The 19259-nt window shown below is 42.9% G+C and overlaps 1 protein-coding gene across 2 annotated transcripts in view; it reads left to right on the top strand.

Moving 5' to 3' along the window:
* Nucleotides 1-19259, top strand: part of TEAD1 (TEA domain transcription factor 1) — a 269285-nt gene that overhangs the window by 184236 nt on the left and 65790 nt on the right. The window contains exons 3-5 of one of the 2 annotated variants that reach the window (XM_058446633.1): nucleotides 1913-1977; nucleotides 4322-4384; nucleotides 4474-4536. In XM_058446633.1, coding sequence (XP_058302616.1) covers nucleotides 1913-1977; nucleotides 4322-4384; nucleotides 4474-4536 — 191 coding nt within the window. The remainder of the gene's footprint in view (nucleotides 1-1912; nucleotides 1978-4321; nucleotides 4385-4473; nucleotides 4537-19259) is intronic. The other variant, XM_032166581.2, reaches the window with a different exon arrangement.

Genomic DNA, 19259 nt, shown 5'->3' with positions numbered 1-19259 from the left:
AGGCTTATGAGGACTTTCAGGAATGCGAATGGATGACCCAGGGGTACTTTCTAGCCCCAAGATTTCATGATTCCTTTGCCTTTCAGTGATGACCATGTCCTGCACAGTCCCAGCACTGGCAGGTGGTGGACAGAGCCATGACTCTAGGACATTCTAGGCAGTGATGAGAGAGTCTTTGCAATTCTCAGACAAGATTTCCCTAAGGACATTTCGATGTTGGTCTTCATCAGTGTTTCTAGTTCTTTACTCTGCTAGGGAAGATCTGGGGGATATGGTCACTTCCTTTCAGCAGAGGCTGTGTTATTTCCTCATTCATTCTTTTCTCTGTGCCCAGCAGTGTGCTAGGTGCTAGGGGGACATTGAGGAAGAAGACAAAGTTCTTCCCCTCTTCAAGTATGCAGTATATCTGGGAAGAAGTCAGGCAGCAAACACAAATTTTACAACTAACTATAAAGTTATAAATACAGTTACAGTTTGGGTACATCCTAGGAAGGAGAAGTGCAGTTTGTGCCACCATGGGGGTGTAGAACAAGGCAACCAAACCTAGTTGGGCGATTAGAGAAAACTTCCCCAAGTTAGTGATATCCAAGTGAGGCCTTCAAGGAGAAGTAGAATCTAGCGCAATGGTGTCAGGCTAGTGAAGCACATGAGTGAATGCCATAGCAGTGGGCTTCAGACTTGTTGTTGACCAAAGGAATTTTTCACAAGGTTGGAGCTGAGCTGATACAAAGCCAGCCAACAGTAGTGCTGTGAATTGGTGGTTTTCCATTTACTGTAGAAAGTTTGTAGAAATAATTTCAGTTCTGGTATTAGAGCAAGTTGAAGTCGTAAATAGGACCTGCTTAGAAGAACCCATGTCTTATATGAGTGGTTTTTATTTCACGTGGTATCTTGGTAATACATTCTCTGCTTAGCTTCTGGGGATATTTTTTCCTATCATGGTTTTCTGAAGTCAGGTTGCCTGAGACTTCTCAGTTTCCTGGTGGGATAGGGATAGAAGGTTTTTGTTTATACTTTTGGGCATTGCTCTTTCCCCAGAAGGTTATATAACTTGGAGGAGATTGAGTCATTTTTTTCACTGACTACCTTTAGGGGGTGTCTGCCTTCGTACTGTTAGCTTCTTGTCATTGTCCGGCTCCCATGGCCACAGCAGCTCATTCATTCTCTTGTGGCTGTGATGTTAGCTGGAGTTAACTATGAGTAGAAACTTGAATAAGAAGGAAAATGAATATGAATGTGAATATGAAAAACCAAAGAATAGAAGAGAACTGAGTTTGTTTATTCCCAGACTAATCCTTGTTTGTATTTGTTGCTTATATGAGTGACCCACCACCCACAGCATACAAACAGACAAAAAGGCACATCTTAAAAAGATAAATTTCGGCTGGGCACGGTGGCTCATGCCCGTAATCCCAGCACTTAAGGAGGCCAAGGCGGGCGGATCACCTGAGGTCGGGGGTTCGAGACCAGCCTGACCAACATGGAGAAACCGTGTCTCTACTAAAAATACAAAATTAGCCGGGCGTGATGGTGCACACCTGTAACCCCAGCTACTTGGGATGCTGAGGCGGGAGAATCACTTGAACCTGGGAGGCAGAGGTTGCCATGAGCCAAGATCGTGCCATTGCACTCCAGCCTGGGCGACAAGAGCGAAACTCCATCTTTTAAAAAAAAGAAAGATAAATTTCTATTCTCAGATGCTGGTCTAAGTTTAAATTTAAATGCCTTTCATCTTAATTTTTCCTAGTAAACATTTTTGCAGACAATTGTGCTGTTTTATTTTTCTAGCATTAGTAAACACATAGTTGTAATTTTAAAATGCTTGATTCTGAATTTTGTTTTTTGCTTTCAAGGGCTTTGTTGGTTTGGTGTTTTGGTAACCCACCTCATGGTAAATTCTTCTTTCTTTCAGGTAGGAATGAATTGATAGCCAGATACATCAAACTCAGGACAGGCAAGACGAGGACCAGAAAACAGGTAAAATAACCCACCTGGAAATTGTGCATGTCAGCGAATGGCCCAAAAAGGCGTTTTGGCTGCAGTGGCTGGCTATGCTTTGGCTCCTAGGAGCCCCCAATTTGAGTTCCCTGTAAGGACGTCAGTGTTGGAGGTATTTTAAATTGGCTCAGTTTTCACTGTTCATCATTTCAGTGACCCTTTATTATGTGGTCTTACAAGTTCCTTTTATACTCATGTGGGAAAATGTCACTGCTAAGGACGGTGTATGAACTGCTCCTGTACTGTATTTCAAAGCTGACATTTCTTTCACAAAATGTGCACCTGTGAACACTGCAAAAACTGCAAGTGCAAATGCACTTGGAGGTCATGAAATTTTGAGATTTTGTGCATTGTAAAATCCTGGAGCGATTATATATTAGTTATAATTTCAATGAAAAAGTAACACTAGCAGCCTTGAGTATTGGCCTGAATGTAATGCTAAATGATGTGCGTCCAGGGAACTGTTGCTTTATAAGTGATGGCTTTTTGTCAGTAGCTGCTGTGACTGAAATGAAGTTACAACTTCAGTACCTCTGTGCAGAGCAGTATCAGGAATTCTCTGCCCTTTGGCAGAGCTCTGCCTTTCCTCGTTCTTTCAGATGTAAAACAGCCCAAATATCTGACATGAGCCAGTTTAGAACTGGAACAGATGAGAAATTAGTGTTTAACTAAAAACAAAAACAAAGGAGGAAAAAAAACCCCCTAAAAACCTCATGGGTGAGTTGTTAACAGAAAAGAAGTATTTTTAAATGTTGATTTATGCTGAATGATACGGCATGAACCTTAAAAACTGAATCAGACCAAAAGGCTAGCTAAACTGTGGTCTCATTAAGATTGAGCAGCAGATTTCAGTTCTCTTCCCAGTGAGGAAGTTTTCATGAGTGTTTATAACGGGGAGAGGCTTTTCCCCAGGAATGCTACTTGTGCCACAGCCTGGGAGCCTGGCTGCTGAGTCAGCACAAAGAGAAGTGGCCTCCTGCCAGCGCGCAGAGGCAGCGCATTGTCTGTTTGGGGGATGCTTGTGGCCCTCATCAAGTCAGAGAATCACAGAAGAACAAAATTCGGGTGAAAACAAGTAACAGCAGGAGCCAGATGGAGGGGTGAAGAGGATAGGGGAGTTTCTGCTTCTCTGTACTTAAGTACCAAAGCAAATTGGAAAAAAAATAATTGAATAATTGAAGCTCAAAGACAAAGTTAAAGATAAAAGGACCGTTTATTATAAATCCTGTTTTAGAGCCGCTGGAGAGTTGGAAATGGGGTAATCACCACACAGTCTGAGTCACCGAACTTTTAAATGGAAGGTTCTAAATTTCGGAAACCAGTAGATCTAATCACCTACATTCTGACAGTGCGGGACCTGGGCTGTCTGCTGGTCTGTGAGCTCTGGTCATTTGCCCGGTGACCGCTTCACTGAGGGACTCTTCTAAATTTAACCAAGTCCCACTGAAAGAGATGCAGATTTCAGTGGAATCATTGTGTTTCAGAAGCTGGGCTTGGCTACATTTCCACGCCCCGGCATCCTGGGGATGTTTTTAGGCAGCAGTTGGTGATACCTCTCCAATGTGAATTTGTTGTTCAGCAAATCCATGTGGTTTTCAACCCAGATTTTTAACAGGATGGTTGGCTGGCTGTATTCACACATTTCGCTTTGTAATAATATGCAAATCCACTTGGCACCCAGTCAATACCCAAAAGAGTGGAAGGATTAAAGATATTTATAAGAGCGGAAAAAAAAAAAAAAACTCTGCTAACTGGGTCTTTCCATTTCTCTTTGAGATCTAATTTACATGTCAGTATTATTTTAACGTTTGCTACAGAATCCAGAGCTCTTAATGAGATCAGAATACAACCGACAGCTTCAGCTTTTTGATTCTGCAGAATGTGCTAATTTATGGATAGTCTCTTCTAAATTGAGAAAAGGGATTTTCCCTCCTGATACTGAGAAGCTATAAATATTTTCATTTACCTTTACCCCCACCTTTTTAATTTTAGAATGAAAACAGCCCCTCTCATCCCTCCCAAAATTAGTTTTTCCCAGTGCCCACGATTTCTCTTGGGTGGGAAGACTAAGATGAGTCTTAACTTTCGTCCTGAATCAAGTCACTGCAGTGATGACCCAGTATGAAAAGCTTAGAGCAGCGCTGGGGGCTTGTGTCTGGCTGGGACTGTGTATTCCTAACTGCAGAGCTTTGTTGAGATGCAAATAACCACCCCCCAACCCCACCCCAAAACCCTCCCAAAGAGTAGCGATTTTATATTTGATTTCCTTTTTTTGTTTTGTTTTGTTTTGTTTTGTTTCCCCTCATAAACCCGAACAATGTAGGTGTCTAGTCATATACAGGTCTTAGCAAGAAAGAAAGTTCGAGAAATTCAAGCCGCCATTAAGGTACGTCTGGCTTGCCCACTTGTAGGGGGCTTTTCATCTCCATGGTTACAGGCTTTTCCTTTGTTTTCCTCCCTTCCCCTACCCTGCAGGTGTCTAGTCACATTCAGGTTCTTGCCAGAAGGAAATCTCGTGATTTTCATTCCAAGCTAAAGGTATGCGCTTTTCTGCTTTTTGGCTTGTGGTTGCTATGCATCTCACTTCCTGTTTTCCATGGTGACTGGTGAATGCCTGGTGCTGGGATTCTCGTAACCTAGTTTCCTTGCATGTGAGAGCTGTTTACATTTCTTTGTGTTTAATCTCTCTGTTTCTGTACTAGCCTCACATTAAACTCAATGTGTGCGAGCGCGTGCGTGTGTGCGTGCGTGTGTGTGTATGCGTGTGTTCCTAATAACAATGCAAATGCAGCAGAGAGCTGGTCTTGATAACTTTTCAGCACAGAAACATGATTTTTTTTTTTAACCTTCAGATGTCCACCAAGCAGCCATGGGCTAGGAAAGCTTAAAAAAAGAAAAGTCCAGAGATGCAAAATTGAGTAGAAATTATTTAGAAAGAATCATTTCCAAAGTGGTCATGAAATTACCTTTTAAAAAAATTTAGAAATTATTTCAACTCGTGCTTTTGATGTATTTTTAAGAAGACTCATAAAAAATACGTCTTTTTCATGCATATCTCTTCCTGCGGAGTATTTTCAGCCAGATTTCTTCCACATTGCTTACTACTGTTTTTTAAGTGAATGGTGCTCTTATTAAAAGAGAAATCTGAGGAGTGGCCTTTAAAAAAAAGGTAGATCTTAGAGATGGGAAAGCTCTTGCTCAAACCCATTTGTAGTTTCATTTGTACTTGAGTTTACTTAAAATTTTTTTTTTTTCACTTGTACCTCATTTTTCCGTCTCAAAATATATTTTATAGGAAAAATGGGGGCATTGATAATTTTTCATATACAACTTCTTTCTACTTTTTCCCTTTATAAAATTAACAATAAAACATACCTGACTTTTATTTTTCTATAATGCCCTATTTTAGAAATGCAAAGAGATTATAGTTTGCAAGGAGGAGCCTTTGTTTATAATAAAAATTGATTTTGGCCCATATTGAAGGCTTTCCCATGTGCCTTTTTTGGTTCTGTTCTGATATTTTTCTATACAGTAATTAAATTTTGTGGTTTTGTTCTGAACTAAAAAACAGTGTAGTCTCACAACACTTGAGTGGTGAACACTGGGACTCTTCCCTAAGTCCTTTGACCTTTTTTTATGCAAACAAGGCTGGCTGTGGAATAGGACAAGTGACTAGGAAGGAGCATTTGGTGTGCCCTCTGCAGTGGGCAGCATGCTGGCTCGCTCGCACGTGTGGCTGATGGTGGCTGGCTTTTAGCTGCACTGGCTGAGCAGTTGGAAGACTAAGATAACTTTGTAGATCCTGCTTTTTAACCAAAGGTGCAATACTCTCTATATGGATGTAACTACCCCAGTTTTTGCTCAAGTTCTGACTCTGTTTCTAGTTTCTCTGAGCTAATGAATTAATGATGTACAAAGAAGTTTACAGATAACAATGTTGTTTCCATCTGTGATGATATGAATTGCTCTGTTTCTGCACTGTCTATGTGGTTCCTGTGGACTCACCATGGCACACAGCCCTAGACTGAAAGCCCTATAAGTGATGAATAAAGCTCTTCTGTTCAGAAGGGATTCCCATGTGATATAGGAAGCATTCTTTTTCTCACTTGGTGAATTTTAGAGTTTTCTTCCATAGAAACAGTTTTCTGTTGCTTTATACATGTACATATGTAAAAATACACAGTGGTATTTATGTTTGTTTCTAAAAAAATTAACAATAATAAAAAAGAAACATTCCCCTGACTTTCAGCCCTGGGCCACTCTCTTTTGGGGCAGGCAGAAGGAAGAGACAGAAACGGAAGCAGTAGGATAGCAACTGGCTCAGCATTTAAGCTCCAAGAACCACCTCCGTCTTTTTGTAGTTTCTTCCCTTCTTTCCTACCATATTGTTCTTGGAAAGATGGAGTCCTTTGTTTTTCCATCTGCTAATACCAACTGAGTGTTCCAGGCATGGTGCTCACTGTGATGGGCAGTTAACAGCCAATATCCTGTTCAGGGAGCTGGCCATGTAAATGGGAATGTAAACTAGAGGAGCACTTTGGGTAATAGCGGGAGCAGCCAAAATGAATTGTGGGGTGCATTCCAGGGAAGAGCTTCGTGGAGAGTATACTATTAAGTTTGGGAATTGAAAGAGGAAAGGCAGCCTAATGCGTGCTCCCTCATTTAAGCTCACTATGAAGTGACTTACAGTATTCTGCTTTTGGGGCATGATGTTGAGGAAACTGGGGCTGAGAGAGTATAATTGACTAGTCACAAAGCCTTCCTAGTAAGGATTTGAACTCAGATCTTTTTGCACCCTAAACGAATCGTTGTTTTAGATAAAATTTTATCTAGTGAAGGTAGGAGAATGTTTTCAAGCAGAGGGCTTCACGCCAGCACACTGTACCTAAACTGTCACCCCTCACAGTCTTTGGGGCTGGGCATTCAGCCTTTGCTACCAGCCCTTCACTTGGCATCCACATTTTAACTTTGAGCCCTTGGTCAGAATGTGGACTTAATTTGGGTTGGTGCTGTGAGGGTCATCAGTAACTGGGGGAATGACATGGTCCTGGAGACAGAGCTGCTTGGCACCACTCTTGAGGGTATTAGGACAGTCGCAGAGAGTGAGGCTGTCTGTCACCTGCTTGCAGGAGTTGGTGCTCGTTTCACTCCTTCCATGAACATTTTATCTCAAAGGCGGTATACTTAACCTTCCTAAGCAGCCATTACCAGGATATGGGCTCAACTCTGTTGATGTCCCAGCTCCATCCATACCCCCTTGTTCAGCTCTGGAGTCTAATAGCACATTTGTGAGGAGGCAGGGACAAGCATCTTTACCAGGATCATCATGGGGTCAGGCTGATAGCCATGGTCTTCTTGGCCTCCCACACTAGCTAATGAGATAAACTCGCTACAGAAAATTGAGGTCATCCCAAAAGACAACAAGGATAGCTTCTGGGTGGGTGGGGAGCAGGGGGGAGTGGCAGGAAGTATCCAAGCTTAAAAGAGACACTGTGCTTTGCCTGGGAAGATGTAGGAAGGCCTCCTGGAGCAGGTGGCTGGTGGCTGACCATCCCAGTAACTATCCCTTGCAGGCACTGCCCTAGCCAGGCTGGTTACCACTTCTCCACAAACTCAGACATCGAAGGGGTAGACAAAGGTCTATGGTCCTCATGTGAAGACCGAAGCCAGGCTTGCATTTGTCTGTCCCTCTGTGGAGTTGGAAAAGTGGCTTACCCGCAATGGAGGCCACTGCCTGGTGTGTCTTCCTTGTGAGCCTTCTTGCTTATAAGCTTCCCTTTACTTTCCAGGGAAGGATGTGGCAGAGTTCTTTGGGCTGGTGTTTTCCAGCCTTTTTAAAGTAGCAAAACTCATGTTTCGAATTGAAGCTTACTCCCTCAAATCCTTAGTAATGGCCTCTTAGGCTATTCCATTGAATCAGGTTTGAAAAACCCCCTGATTTAGGCAGAAGGAAAAGGAGTTGTCTACCTCTTATGCTGTCCCTTCCAGCCTTTACAGAGAGCTCCTGTGTCCCATTTAAAGCCCATGTTTTTAAATTCTGTAGTTTAGAAGTTCTGCCATGTTCCTCGGAAGAAAACAGACTCCAGGAGAGAGTGGTCATTTTGATGTCACATTGATAGATGAGTCATCCTAGCTACAAAAATTACTCTCCTGAAAATCTGTTAGAATACATTCTAAAGGTCAGCTTTATGCTTCTGCTAATTGGCAGTTGTTCTCAATGTGCTTGTTTGTGGACTAGATCACCCCCAAATTGTGTAGACTTAAATTTTAGTAAAGAAATTGTTCTAGTGAAAGTCTAAATTTCTACATAGATTTGAACTTGAAAAGCATAGGAATGATTACTGAATTCAGTCCAGTGGTTTTCATTGATAACGTAAGTGTTCTAGGTCCTTTTGTAGATGTTGGGCGCATAGAATTGAATCCAGAGTTTGTGTTCGTGAGGAACGTTGAACTTTTTTCTGTTATTTTTCCAGTAGGTGTCCATAGCTAGGGGGCTCTGCAGTAGCAATTAAACAGGATAGTGCAAGAGGCTGCCCAAGTGAAAAGAATGATTCATTCTGAGAGTGAGGGAATTAAAGCTTCATGGAGAAGTGTCATTAGAACTAAACATAGTTGAAGGCAGAGAATTTCCATAAAGTTGGGACTATCTGGGGGACCATGAAGAGCATCATGTAGTTGGGGGCATGGGAGGTAAGACTGGAGGAGCCTAAGGGAAGAGCCCTTGATTATCCCACTGAGGAGCAGGGATTCATTTGTGGGCCTAGGGGCGTACACGGGGGTCATTCAAATTTACCCTCTGGAAAGACCTCGCCAGCCAGGTTTTGCAGGATAGCTAATAAGGGGGAGGCCAAGCTGGAGTCAGGGAGGCTAATTCCTGGGCTGCTTTAAGAGTGGGGAAGAGAGTCACAGGCCGGGACCAGGGGCCAACCCACACCCCCTGGAGCTGCTCCGTGGCACTTAGCACTCATCCTTGGCTGGCTCCCCACTTCAGTGCTCTCTGCCTGCTCTATAGTCTTTCCTACTCATTGTTTTTAAAGAATAAATTAGAAGTTTATAAGTTCTGTCCTTATGAAGTCTGAAAAGTGTTGTGTGCCAGAACTTTTCAGAAAGATTTTCAATAGCAGCATTTAAAAATTAACTTATTAAAATTGGGTTCTCTTAAAGTAATGGTAATTAACTAGGAGTGTGCATCAAAATTATGAACTTTTTGTTGCAAAATTTAAACAGTACAGAAAATATATTAAACACTCATGTTTATATATTGATCATTTTCATTATGTTTTTTTAATGAAAAATCAAGTGGCAAACATTCTTCTGTACTTTTTCCTCTACCCACCCTCCTTCTTCAACCAAAATTAATCTTCCTTTCTTTCCTACCACCCACAGTGTATTTTCTTGCCATTTATTTCCCTTAGAAAATCAAATCCAGTGAAAACTGTCTCTTCTCATTTTGCTCCTAGATTTTTGCCCATTGTCTTTTTTTTTTTTTTTTTTTTTTTTGAGACAGAGTCTTGCTCTGTCTCCCAGGCTGGAGTGCAGTGGCGCCATCTCGGCTCATTGCAACCTCCATCTCCCGGGTTCAAGCGATTCTCCTGCCTCAGCTTCCCAAGTAGCTGGGATTACAGGCGCCCGTCATGACACTCAGCTAATTTTTGTGTTTTTAGTAGAGATGGGGTTTCGCCATGTTGGCCAGGCTGGTCTCGAACTCCTGACCTCAAATGATCCACCTGCCTCAGCCTCCCAAAGTGCTGGGATTACAGACGTGAGCCACTGCGCCCAGCTGATTTTTGCCCAATTATCTACCATGAATTTGTGCAGTAGCCATTGGCACCAACATGAAACTTTTCCTCTGGAATTTTTAGCAGCTTAAGTTAAGATAGGCTCGGCCAACAATTCGATGACCTTGGATACAGACCATGACTGCAGAGGAGAGATATGAGGTTCAGGAAATATAGGGGATGGTTGAACTAGAAAGGGAATAATGTGAGGAGACAGTGAACCAGGAGCAGAGAAGCTGGGAGAGTAGAGACAAAGCACCAGTAGATTAAAGCTGAGATTCAAGAGCTTGGTAAGATGGAAAACAGAAAAAAAAAAAAGGCATTTGTGGCCAGAGCACAGTGATTTTGGAAATTAAATTTATGCATTCAGAGTTGTGGGGATTTTCTTTTTTTTTTTTTTCCCCCAGTGGGGTTGGGGCATTTTCAAAATGTCTAGGATAAGGCTGGGCACGGTGGCTCGCACCTGTAATACTAGCACTTTGGGAGGCCTAGATGGGCAGATTGCCTGAGCTCAGGAGTTAGAGACCAGCCTGGGCAACACGGTGAAATCCTGTCTCTACTAAAATACAAAAAATTAGCCAGGTATGGCATTGTGTACCTGTAGTTATAGCTACTTGGGAGGCTGAGGCAGGAGGATTGCTTGAACTTGGGAGGTGGAGGTTGTAGTGAGCTGAGATTGTACCACTGTACCTCAGCCTGGGCGACAGAGCAAGACTCTTGTCTCCAAAAAAAAAAAGGAAAAATATCTAGGACAGAAGCTAGACTACTAATTGCAGGCCTAGAAGAGAGCTTAGATTTGAATGAGTTGTTTCTTAGTGATGGGAGTGCTATGTGTTTGTCTCCTACTCAGACAAAACCCTTTTGACCCACTGCTCTCAAGGGGGTAGGTTTTATAGATGACCCACAGCCTGTAGCTGGACCTGAGTCTACTTCTAAAGTAGAAGATGAATCCATGCAGTTGCAGTGTGAAAGAGGCTTCTAGGCCTATGGAATATCCATTTAAGAATCCCGAGGATGCTGAGTTAGAGGTCTCCCTTGGACCTTGTGTCACCAGCTGCAGCGACAGCAGTGTCACCAACACCAGCTTTACCTGTTGTCTTCCATCTCGCCCTTTCCCTTAGTTTAGCCCCTACTGGCATCTCCAGTGGAGTAATGAGAAGCAGCAGCATGTCTGAGGATTAGCTCACAGCCTTAGAAATTATTCTCTACTTCGAATTGTTTCACTCACCATTAATTCATGAAAAAGTCATTAACTGTTTTTTTAAGCTCCAGGGATTTATTATCCCAGCATGTAGAAAGAATGCAGAAACATTCTCCATGTGTTAAGCAGTCTTGTTCCTACTCAGAGTTTCTTTGTAGAGTTCCATGCCGGAGTCTCTTTCCCTGTATGTTCAGTTGCCCTAAGAAGTTGTTCAGACCCTGCCCAGAGTCCTTCTTTCCCCGTTAGCAGCAAAAAGGCAATCCTTTCTTGCTGTTTTCAGAAGCTTACGGTAGCCACAGCCAAGGTCTTGGGAAGCACCACCACACTGTGGGCCATCTCCATCTTCCCATGAAGATGGGCCAAGCCACCTCTGGTTCACTTCTCGAGTGTGTTTAGGTGAGTGTATGACTCAGGACAAAACTAAGAGGAAAGGAAGTCTTCGCCATGCCCTCCCCTCAGCAGGAATACATCTTAGGCAGTAGATGTATTCATGTCAGGCTCTGGATGTGTATTGAAGAAAAACCTGTACTTGCTGACATTGCATCATCCCAGTGGAGCAGAAAAAGACCTGAGCCCCTCTGATTATGTCCAGTCGCTGGTGACTAATTTATGAGCTACATGTGCTCCCCCGGGGCCGTTTTCTTGTTCTCGCCCTGGTGGCCTTTGTGATTTGATTTCTCAACAGGCCATTCTTTCCAATCTGCTGTTCCTTCCAATAAGCAGAGAGCTTAAAGTTCAAATTGTTGATTTAATTCGTTTGAGTTCAAGAACTTCACTGGGGCATTGCTAAAGTCCACACTGCTGAATCATGTTTGTATCATCACTGATTCCATCCAGGAATCGGCCTGTCCACAGGGAAGGTAGACGTACTTCACTTCACTCTGTGGTGCCCCATGAAGCCCCCTGAGCCCCTCTGCTCCTTCAGGACTTGGCTGTTAGCAGTGCAGGAGGCAAGGAAAGCCTGAGCAACAACCTCCTTTGTCTGTGTCCGCACCAAGACACTTGGCCTTGTCACGGGGTTTGGGAAATGATATAATCTTTCCTGGCATTTCCCAATCTTCAGGGGGAGTTCTTTTGCATTTATGACACACACCCTTTCTCCTCAAAGATATTTTTATTACCTTGTTTTTAATTTAACTGAACGAAAACTAAGATTGGAGACAATTTCTCAGGCTTCAGTTAGAACCACTTACCAACAGTGTGGTGATGGAGAAATTAATGATGGGAGCAGTGAATATGTAGATAAAGATAATTCTGTGTGAACTGAGCCAGGTCTGGATTTTCTTTTTAAGGACAACAGAAACAGCCTCATCGTTCTACATTTTTATCTCTTCATAGAGAAATCCCATTGTTAATTGGCCTCCAACTTAGATAATGCCCTAGAATGACATTGATCTGAAAGGTTATCTAGTGAGGACAAGGGCTCCTGAGCATTTCAGGTCCCGAGCAGAATCCAGCCTGGAAAGCCAGTCCATCACCTGGGCCCCGTAGACTGCAAGCTCACCCAGGGCCAAGGCTGCAAGCACCATACTAAGTACTTGAAGCAGTCCTGAACGGAAGTGTTTTTATCTTCGATTTATAAATTAGGACGCAGAGGCTTGAAATGGCTAACTGGCTTGCTTAGAGTCACAAGTCTGAAGTTAATCCAGGGATATCTGGTGCCACAAGCCAAGCTCTTTGCAGGATGTCCTGCTGCCTTCCCAAAGAGTGCTGGTCCAGGATGAGGTTCATTTTCCTGACGTGGAATGCTTTGCATTGTCTCCCTCCACTGAGCCCTCTTCATTGTGTCTTTATGATTGAAAGAAACAGAAGATAAACAGTGGGAGCAAGGACTCACTCTGGAGCTTAACGTGAGCCTGGAGCCAGTTTGGGTTGCTCTGGCCCCTTGCTGTCACCTCCTAGAGAAAAGGGCTAAGGTCAGAAGGTTGCCTTCTCCCAGACACCTGGATCCGGCAGGAAGCTGTCCTAAATCCCAGGCTTCCTGGGAGAGAGTCATGAGGCACACCTATGAGTTTGCTCATCTGTAGTCCTCATCTACAATCCTTTATGATGTGAAGCCACACATCAGAGTTAAAGGAAACGCTGTTGACAATTAAAAAATACCAAATATAGCTGAGTATATTTAAAAATGACAACAATGGTAAAAGCCTTGAAAATTTTTCCTTGGATGTGAATGGAGTCTTTGGCATTTGGAAATACAATGAGATGAATTAATTGCTACTTACTAGGCAGCGAGTCAGGAGAAGCATGAATGTGCCTTCTGTCCTCTGCATTAGCTGTTACCTGACTGAAATAGCCTCCTTTTGTATTTACTCCTGCCTTTTCTAATGATAAGCAAATTGAAGATCATAGCTAGGAAAAAAATCAAGTGCCCTCCATCCTTTTTCCAAAACCGTAATATAGTTCTGTGATGTTTATCTGCTCAAGGGGTATGGCTAATAATTGCAGAGGTCATGTGAAGCCACATAGTGCAAGATTAGAAACAACATCTGCAAAATTACATCTTAGGAAAGTATTTTTTGTTTTGTCTTTTTCTCAAAAAGTGATTTTACAAGCAAACTGCTGTCTTTCCTCCCTTGCACTATGTTATATTGCTGGTTAAAGCATATTTGAAGAAAAACCATTTAATAACGAGTTTTTGAATCCATGGTCATTTTTTTGACTTTACTATTTTTTCTGATGTATTTGATGGACTTCTATATGAATAAATTACATTGGAATCTTATCTTTAAATTCTGAAATCATGGCCCATGAATAAACTGTTTGGAATATATTGATTATGCTGTTCATTAAAATTCCATATATGGCAGCTATCATATATTGTATATGCAAGCATGTAACCTTTTTATATTATCTTTAAAATTTGTTCATGGTAATGCCTATAGAATATGAAATAATTGATTTTGCAGAATAATCAAAAGCTGGGAAGCAGAAGGAAGAGAAGGGAACAAGACTCCTCTAATATCCAGACTGATCCGTGAGATGTCCTCGAGTTTTAAGAGTACAGCACTCCAGCCATGTGCATTTGTGTTATTGCTGTCCTCCTGTCATGTATATTACATGTAGATATTTTCCAAACATTGTGTCCATTTCAACCATAAAAAGGAGGCAATCAGCAGAACAGAGAGCTATAGCAGCAGTAGCGTTGCTCTCCTTCATGAAATATGAAAGCCTGTTTTTACTTAGGAACAATAACAATTTGTAAGGCTTCAGGCTGAGGAGTTTATGCATGACACAGCCTGCTGGGCCATGTAGCAGAGGCAGCGAGACCATTGAGTTTGGTGTGCTGGAAATTGGATAATGACAAAAGTAGGGTAGATGATGAGACAAGCCTCCCGAGTCTCAGGTCAGTTGGACCATTTGTTCTTAGAACCCATCCTCTTTCCCATCAAAAGTCCATAGACCCATGGTTCCTGCTCCATGAGTGTTTTCTGCATTGCAGGTCATGGGCTTGGGTTGGGGTTCAGTTGGAAAAGGGAGATTTCCCTTTTCTTTCCCCACTCCCCAAAACATTTGGCTTTTTATGGCCTCATTCTTTGTAATCTTAGGGATAGAGGGATGGAAAATCAGCAATAAGGAGTCAGTGTGAACTTGTCCAAACATTTTTGTAGGATGCAATTTTCTTATTCTTGCTCATATGCGCACACGCGCACACATACACACTCAGAATATTTCCTGTAACCTAAGACTTCATACAGCATAATTCCGTATTAACCTAACAGTTTTTCAGGATCAAACAATGTGCTTACCTTTGTAAATCTCATCCACATCTCAGAAATGTTGGTGTGAAGACGTTTTAAAATTAGTGTGGTGTACAAATGTAGCATGTGTTTGAATTTACCTAGCTTCACTTGTTTGGATAAATTAGCCTCCTCCCCTTTAGACTGGGGATGAGTAATGAGGATACAGTCAAATGCTTTAAAGTCTGGGATATTAAACCAGGGTGACACAGAGGAGCAGTTCACTCAGGTCTGACACTTAGAGTTATTTTTTCAAAGCCAGGCAGGTATCTCTGGGCTGCGAATGACAATTTAGAGATCCTTCCATTGAAATCTCTTAGCTTGGCATCCTTTCGAATTCCCATTTCAGGATAAGTAGGTCTGTAGTCAGACCCTTGGTTCTGATTTCAAGATATCCCTGGTGGTGCTTATTATTTCCAGGGTCACATTAGATTTTAAACAAAACATTTTAATCCTTTTAATTTTCAATATATATTGTAGATAAAGGGGAGATGTTATAAAAATTAAACGAGTAGTCAGGGTAGCTCGGCCACAAAAGGTAGGAAATCACTGGTATAGACATTTTAGTCCATTTGCAGAAAATTGCCTATTCTCAAATAGGTAGGTCAAGTGCAGAAAGAACCTCTACTTGAGATAAAATTTCCTTTCTACACTTAGCTTTCTATTAGGACAGCAGACAAGAGCTGCCCAAATTTTAACATCCTGCTGTCTTCTCACTAGTAGTTTTCTTGACTATATGCATTAAAAAGTATTTGTTTATAATGGAATTTACCCTCATAGCTACAAATACCTTTAAACCCAGAAGGACATTAGGCAGTAATGTGCAACTTTTAATTTTGTAAATAAAGAAACTTAGAAGTTATTAAATGACTTGATCCACATAATGCAGCTCATTAATGTCAGGCAGGGACAGGTTTGGAGCCAGGTCTCCAGACACCCCAGTGGGTACACCTTTTATAGTCTCGGAGCAAGTTGGTGTGATAAAAGCAATTGATTTGCTCTCCTACTCTTGAACTCCTGTTTTCATTTAGGTACCTGGTAGAATGCTGGGTAATGAGAGAGTCAAACCTTACTTTGGTTAACAGAAGAAAAAGATCATGTTCTGAAGCTGTGTGACATAAACAGCAAAGATAGGTGTTTTTCTCCTTTTCCACACTGACTGATTTCCATGTTTCAAAAAAGAATATCAAACTTGTATGAAAATTTCAAATGATGTTGAATACGCCTAGCAAATTTCAAGCAACTCAATAAAGCGGGATGTGGAGATGCAGGGAACTCATTTCCATTTGGACCTGGACTTAGAATTCATGAGTCGCCCCACCGAAGTGTGCACAAACAGATTCTGTATTTGGGCAAGCAGAACTGCCTGTGTCTGCAGAATTTCAAAAACGTGGAACTCTTTGGGTCTGTGAGAGGCTCCACGATGTTCTTCTGGAATGGAGCCAAGCCCTCAAGTTCTTTTGTAGCTATTGCTCAGATGTGTCAGTCAGGCAGGCAAGACGTCTGTGCTGCATTTTCCAATCCCCCTAGCCTGGGCCCCAGAGAAGTTGTAAGGCTTGTTCTGTGCTGAGGAAGGCACCTGTGGTCATCCCTGAGCCATTACCTCAGTTTCAGAAATCCGCCTTGAGAGCGTTTATAACCCCCTTGGTAGGGGTTGAGTGGCTTGGGGGCTGGAGTCCAAAGTGACTGGTCAAAAAGAAACCAATGGATTTGTATTGATGTCAGGGTGGTGTTGATGGGGAATGGAGTTGGCGTGACTAGGGCCATGGTTTCTGTTCATGGGCTACCCTCTGAGGGCATGAACCAGCGAGGAGCAGGTAAAGCCACAGAGTAGCCAACAGTAGATTGCCTGGCACTGAGGTCTGCATGTGTGGGCCCAGTTTATCAGTTTATCATAAAATCCCATCCACTTCAAGATTTGCCCTTTTTCTGGCATCCTTAGTATCTGAAATGTTTCAAATCTTAAAAAAAAAAAAAAAAAAAAAAAAAAAGGCCGGGTGCGGTGGCTCACACCTGTAATCCTAGCATTTTGGAAGGCCGAGGCGGGTGGATCACGAGGTCAGGAGATCGAGACCATCCTGGCTAACACGGTGAAACCCCGTCTCTACTAAAAATACAAAAAATTCTCTGGGCGTGGTGGCGGGCGCCTGTAGTCCCAGCTACTCCGGAGGCTGAGGCAGGAGAATGGCCTGAGCCCCGGAGGCGGAGCTTGCAGCGAGCGGAGATCGCAACACTGCACTCCAGCCTGGGTGACAGAGCGAGACTCTGTCTCAAAAAAAAAAAAAAAAAAAAAAGGTTAGTTGAGGAAGCTAGCTTTAGGTTAGAACATTTGACAGATTAGCAAATGGAGCCCCAAGTCGAAGAATTGCCATCTGATGAGAAGGAGATAACAGCAGCAAAAGAATCATTCTGAGTCACCCTGGCTGTTCTGTTGAGGCCCAGGAATCCTGCCAGCTTCCAGGGCCCTTGGAGTGTCACTCGGCCACGGGACGTGTCATTACAGATGTTCATAATGACCTTGGGCATCCATGAAAAGCTGTTATTTGAGGCTCCTTAGTTTTTCAGTCACAGCCAGAGTAATATATAAGACATAAAAATTAATGTGGCTGGGCGTGGTGGCTCATGCCTGTAATCTCAGCACTTTGGGAGGCCAAGGCAGGTGGATCATCTGAGGTCGGGAGTTCGAGACCAGCCTGGCCAATATGTTGAAACCCCGTCTCTACTGAAAAGACAAATACAAAAATTAGCCGGGCATGGTGGCACATGCCTGTAATCCCAGCTACTCAGGAGACTAAGGCAGGAGAATCGCTTGAACCCGGGAAGTGGAGGTTGCAGTGAGCTGAGATTGTGCCACTGCTCTCCAGCCCGGGCAACAAGAGTGAAACTGTCTCAAAAAAAAAAAAAAAAAGAAATTAATGGAAGTGTTAGGCTCCTTTTTCTTTTCTCCCCTCCCCTCCCTTTTCTCCCTCCCACCCTCCCTTTCTTCCTTCCTTTTCTCCCTCCCACCCTCCCTTTCTTCCTTCCTTTTCTCCCTCCCACCCTCCCTTTCTTCCTTCCTTTTCTGCCTCCCACCCTCCCTTTCTTCCTTTTCTCCTTCATTCTTTCTTTTTTTTCTGATGGAGTCTTGCTCTATTGCCCAGGCTTGAGTGCAGTGGCTTGATGAACACAGTTCATTGCAGCCTTGACCTCCCAGGTTCAAACAGTCCTCCCACCTCAGGCTCTTGAGTAGCTGGAACCACAGAAATGCATCACCACACCTGGCTAATGTGTGTGTGTGTGTGTGTGTGTGTGTGTGTGTGTGTGTGTGTGTGTGTGTGTGTGTGTGTGTGTGTGTGTGTGTGTGTGTGTGTGTGTGTGTGGAGACAGGGTCTCTCTATGTAGCCCAGGCTGGTCTTGAACTCTTTGGCCCAAGTAATCCTCCCACCTCAGCCTCACAAAGTGCTGGGATTATAGGTGTGAGCACCACACCTAGTCCTTCCCCTTTCCCTTTTTCTTTATTGGCTCTTTTTCAAAGGTTAATGTAAGCTTTTTGGAAATTCACATGGTCTTCCTAAGAGTTATAGGGCAAAATAGTATCTACACCCTGGGAACACCTAGCAGATCTTTCTTAGAAGCCCCTAGCAGTTGTTTATGAGCTTTGATTTTTTAAAAACTCCTTTGGCCTTGCTTTTGATGCCTTGATGTGTTTTTTATCACCTTTGGTTATATCAGTAAGCATTGAAGCACCCTCTCTGCTGGTACTTGGTGTCTTAGCCTGGAGCTCCCTTTGACGTTCCCTGGAGGTAGAAAGCACTCTTTTTATTTTGATGTCGCCATTTTGTTTTTGCTTTGATGGCATTTGGGCCTGGAATATAGACCCTCTATTGGTACAGGGAGCCTTTATATGCCTACAAGGCTCAAAGCCCTGCCTGTGCCCACCAGGCCTGTCTCATACCAGGAGGCTATTTCTCTGTCTGTCCTGGGGAAGCCACAGAACCAGTGCAAAGGAGTTAGGGGGTAGTTTTTTATTATTGCTGTTGTTGGGTGCTCTTCTCAATCATTGCCTTTCTAGATAGCCATCTGGATCACCTTTTCCTAAAATGTGAGAAGGCCCATACCCCTATGCATTTTATCGTTCCCAAGTATTATATGTTTGTGTACACATATACATACATACACACATATATATATATATATATTTTTTTTAACCAAAGAAGAAAAAAAAATTCCGTTGTATGCAATCCTTTTAACAAATTGTTTATTATTGTATCCAGGTAACAAGCATGGTAAGTATTTTCACCAAATTGAGTATTCTGTATTTTAGCTGTGCTTGGCAGACTTTTTTTGGCTAGCTTTGTGTTATTAGCCTTGGCTTTCCTAGAAAAGACCCGTTTAGGAAAAGGAGAAACCACGTACCTGTAGCATCCCCTAGACTCCTGGCTTTAGTACGAACCCATGTAGCCTTAGCCCCATGGCGGGGATACCTGAGAAAGCATGCACCCCGCCAGCATGCTGCTTGGCCCTGTTACCCCCATCCCCCGCTGCTTCTGAGCCTCTCCAGCC

This window comes from Hylobates moloch, unplaced genomic scaffold (genome assembly GCF_009828535.3).
Source record: "Hylobates moloch isolate HMO894 unplaced genomic scaffold, HMol_V3 SCAFFOLD_11, whole genome shotgun sequence".
NCBI classification, from domain to species: domain Eukaryota; kingdom Metazoa; phylum Chordata; class Mammalia; order Primates; family Hylobatidae; genus Hylobates; species Hylobates moloch.
The sequence above is the reverse complement of the archived record's forward strand: the minus strand, read 5'-3'. Positions and strand labels throughout refer to the sequence as shown.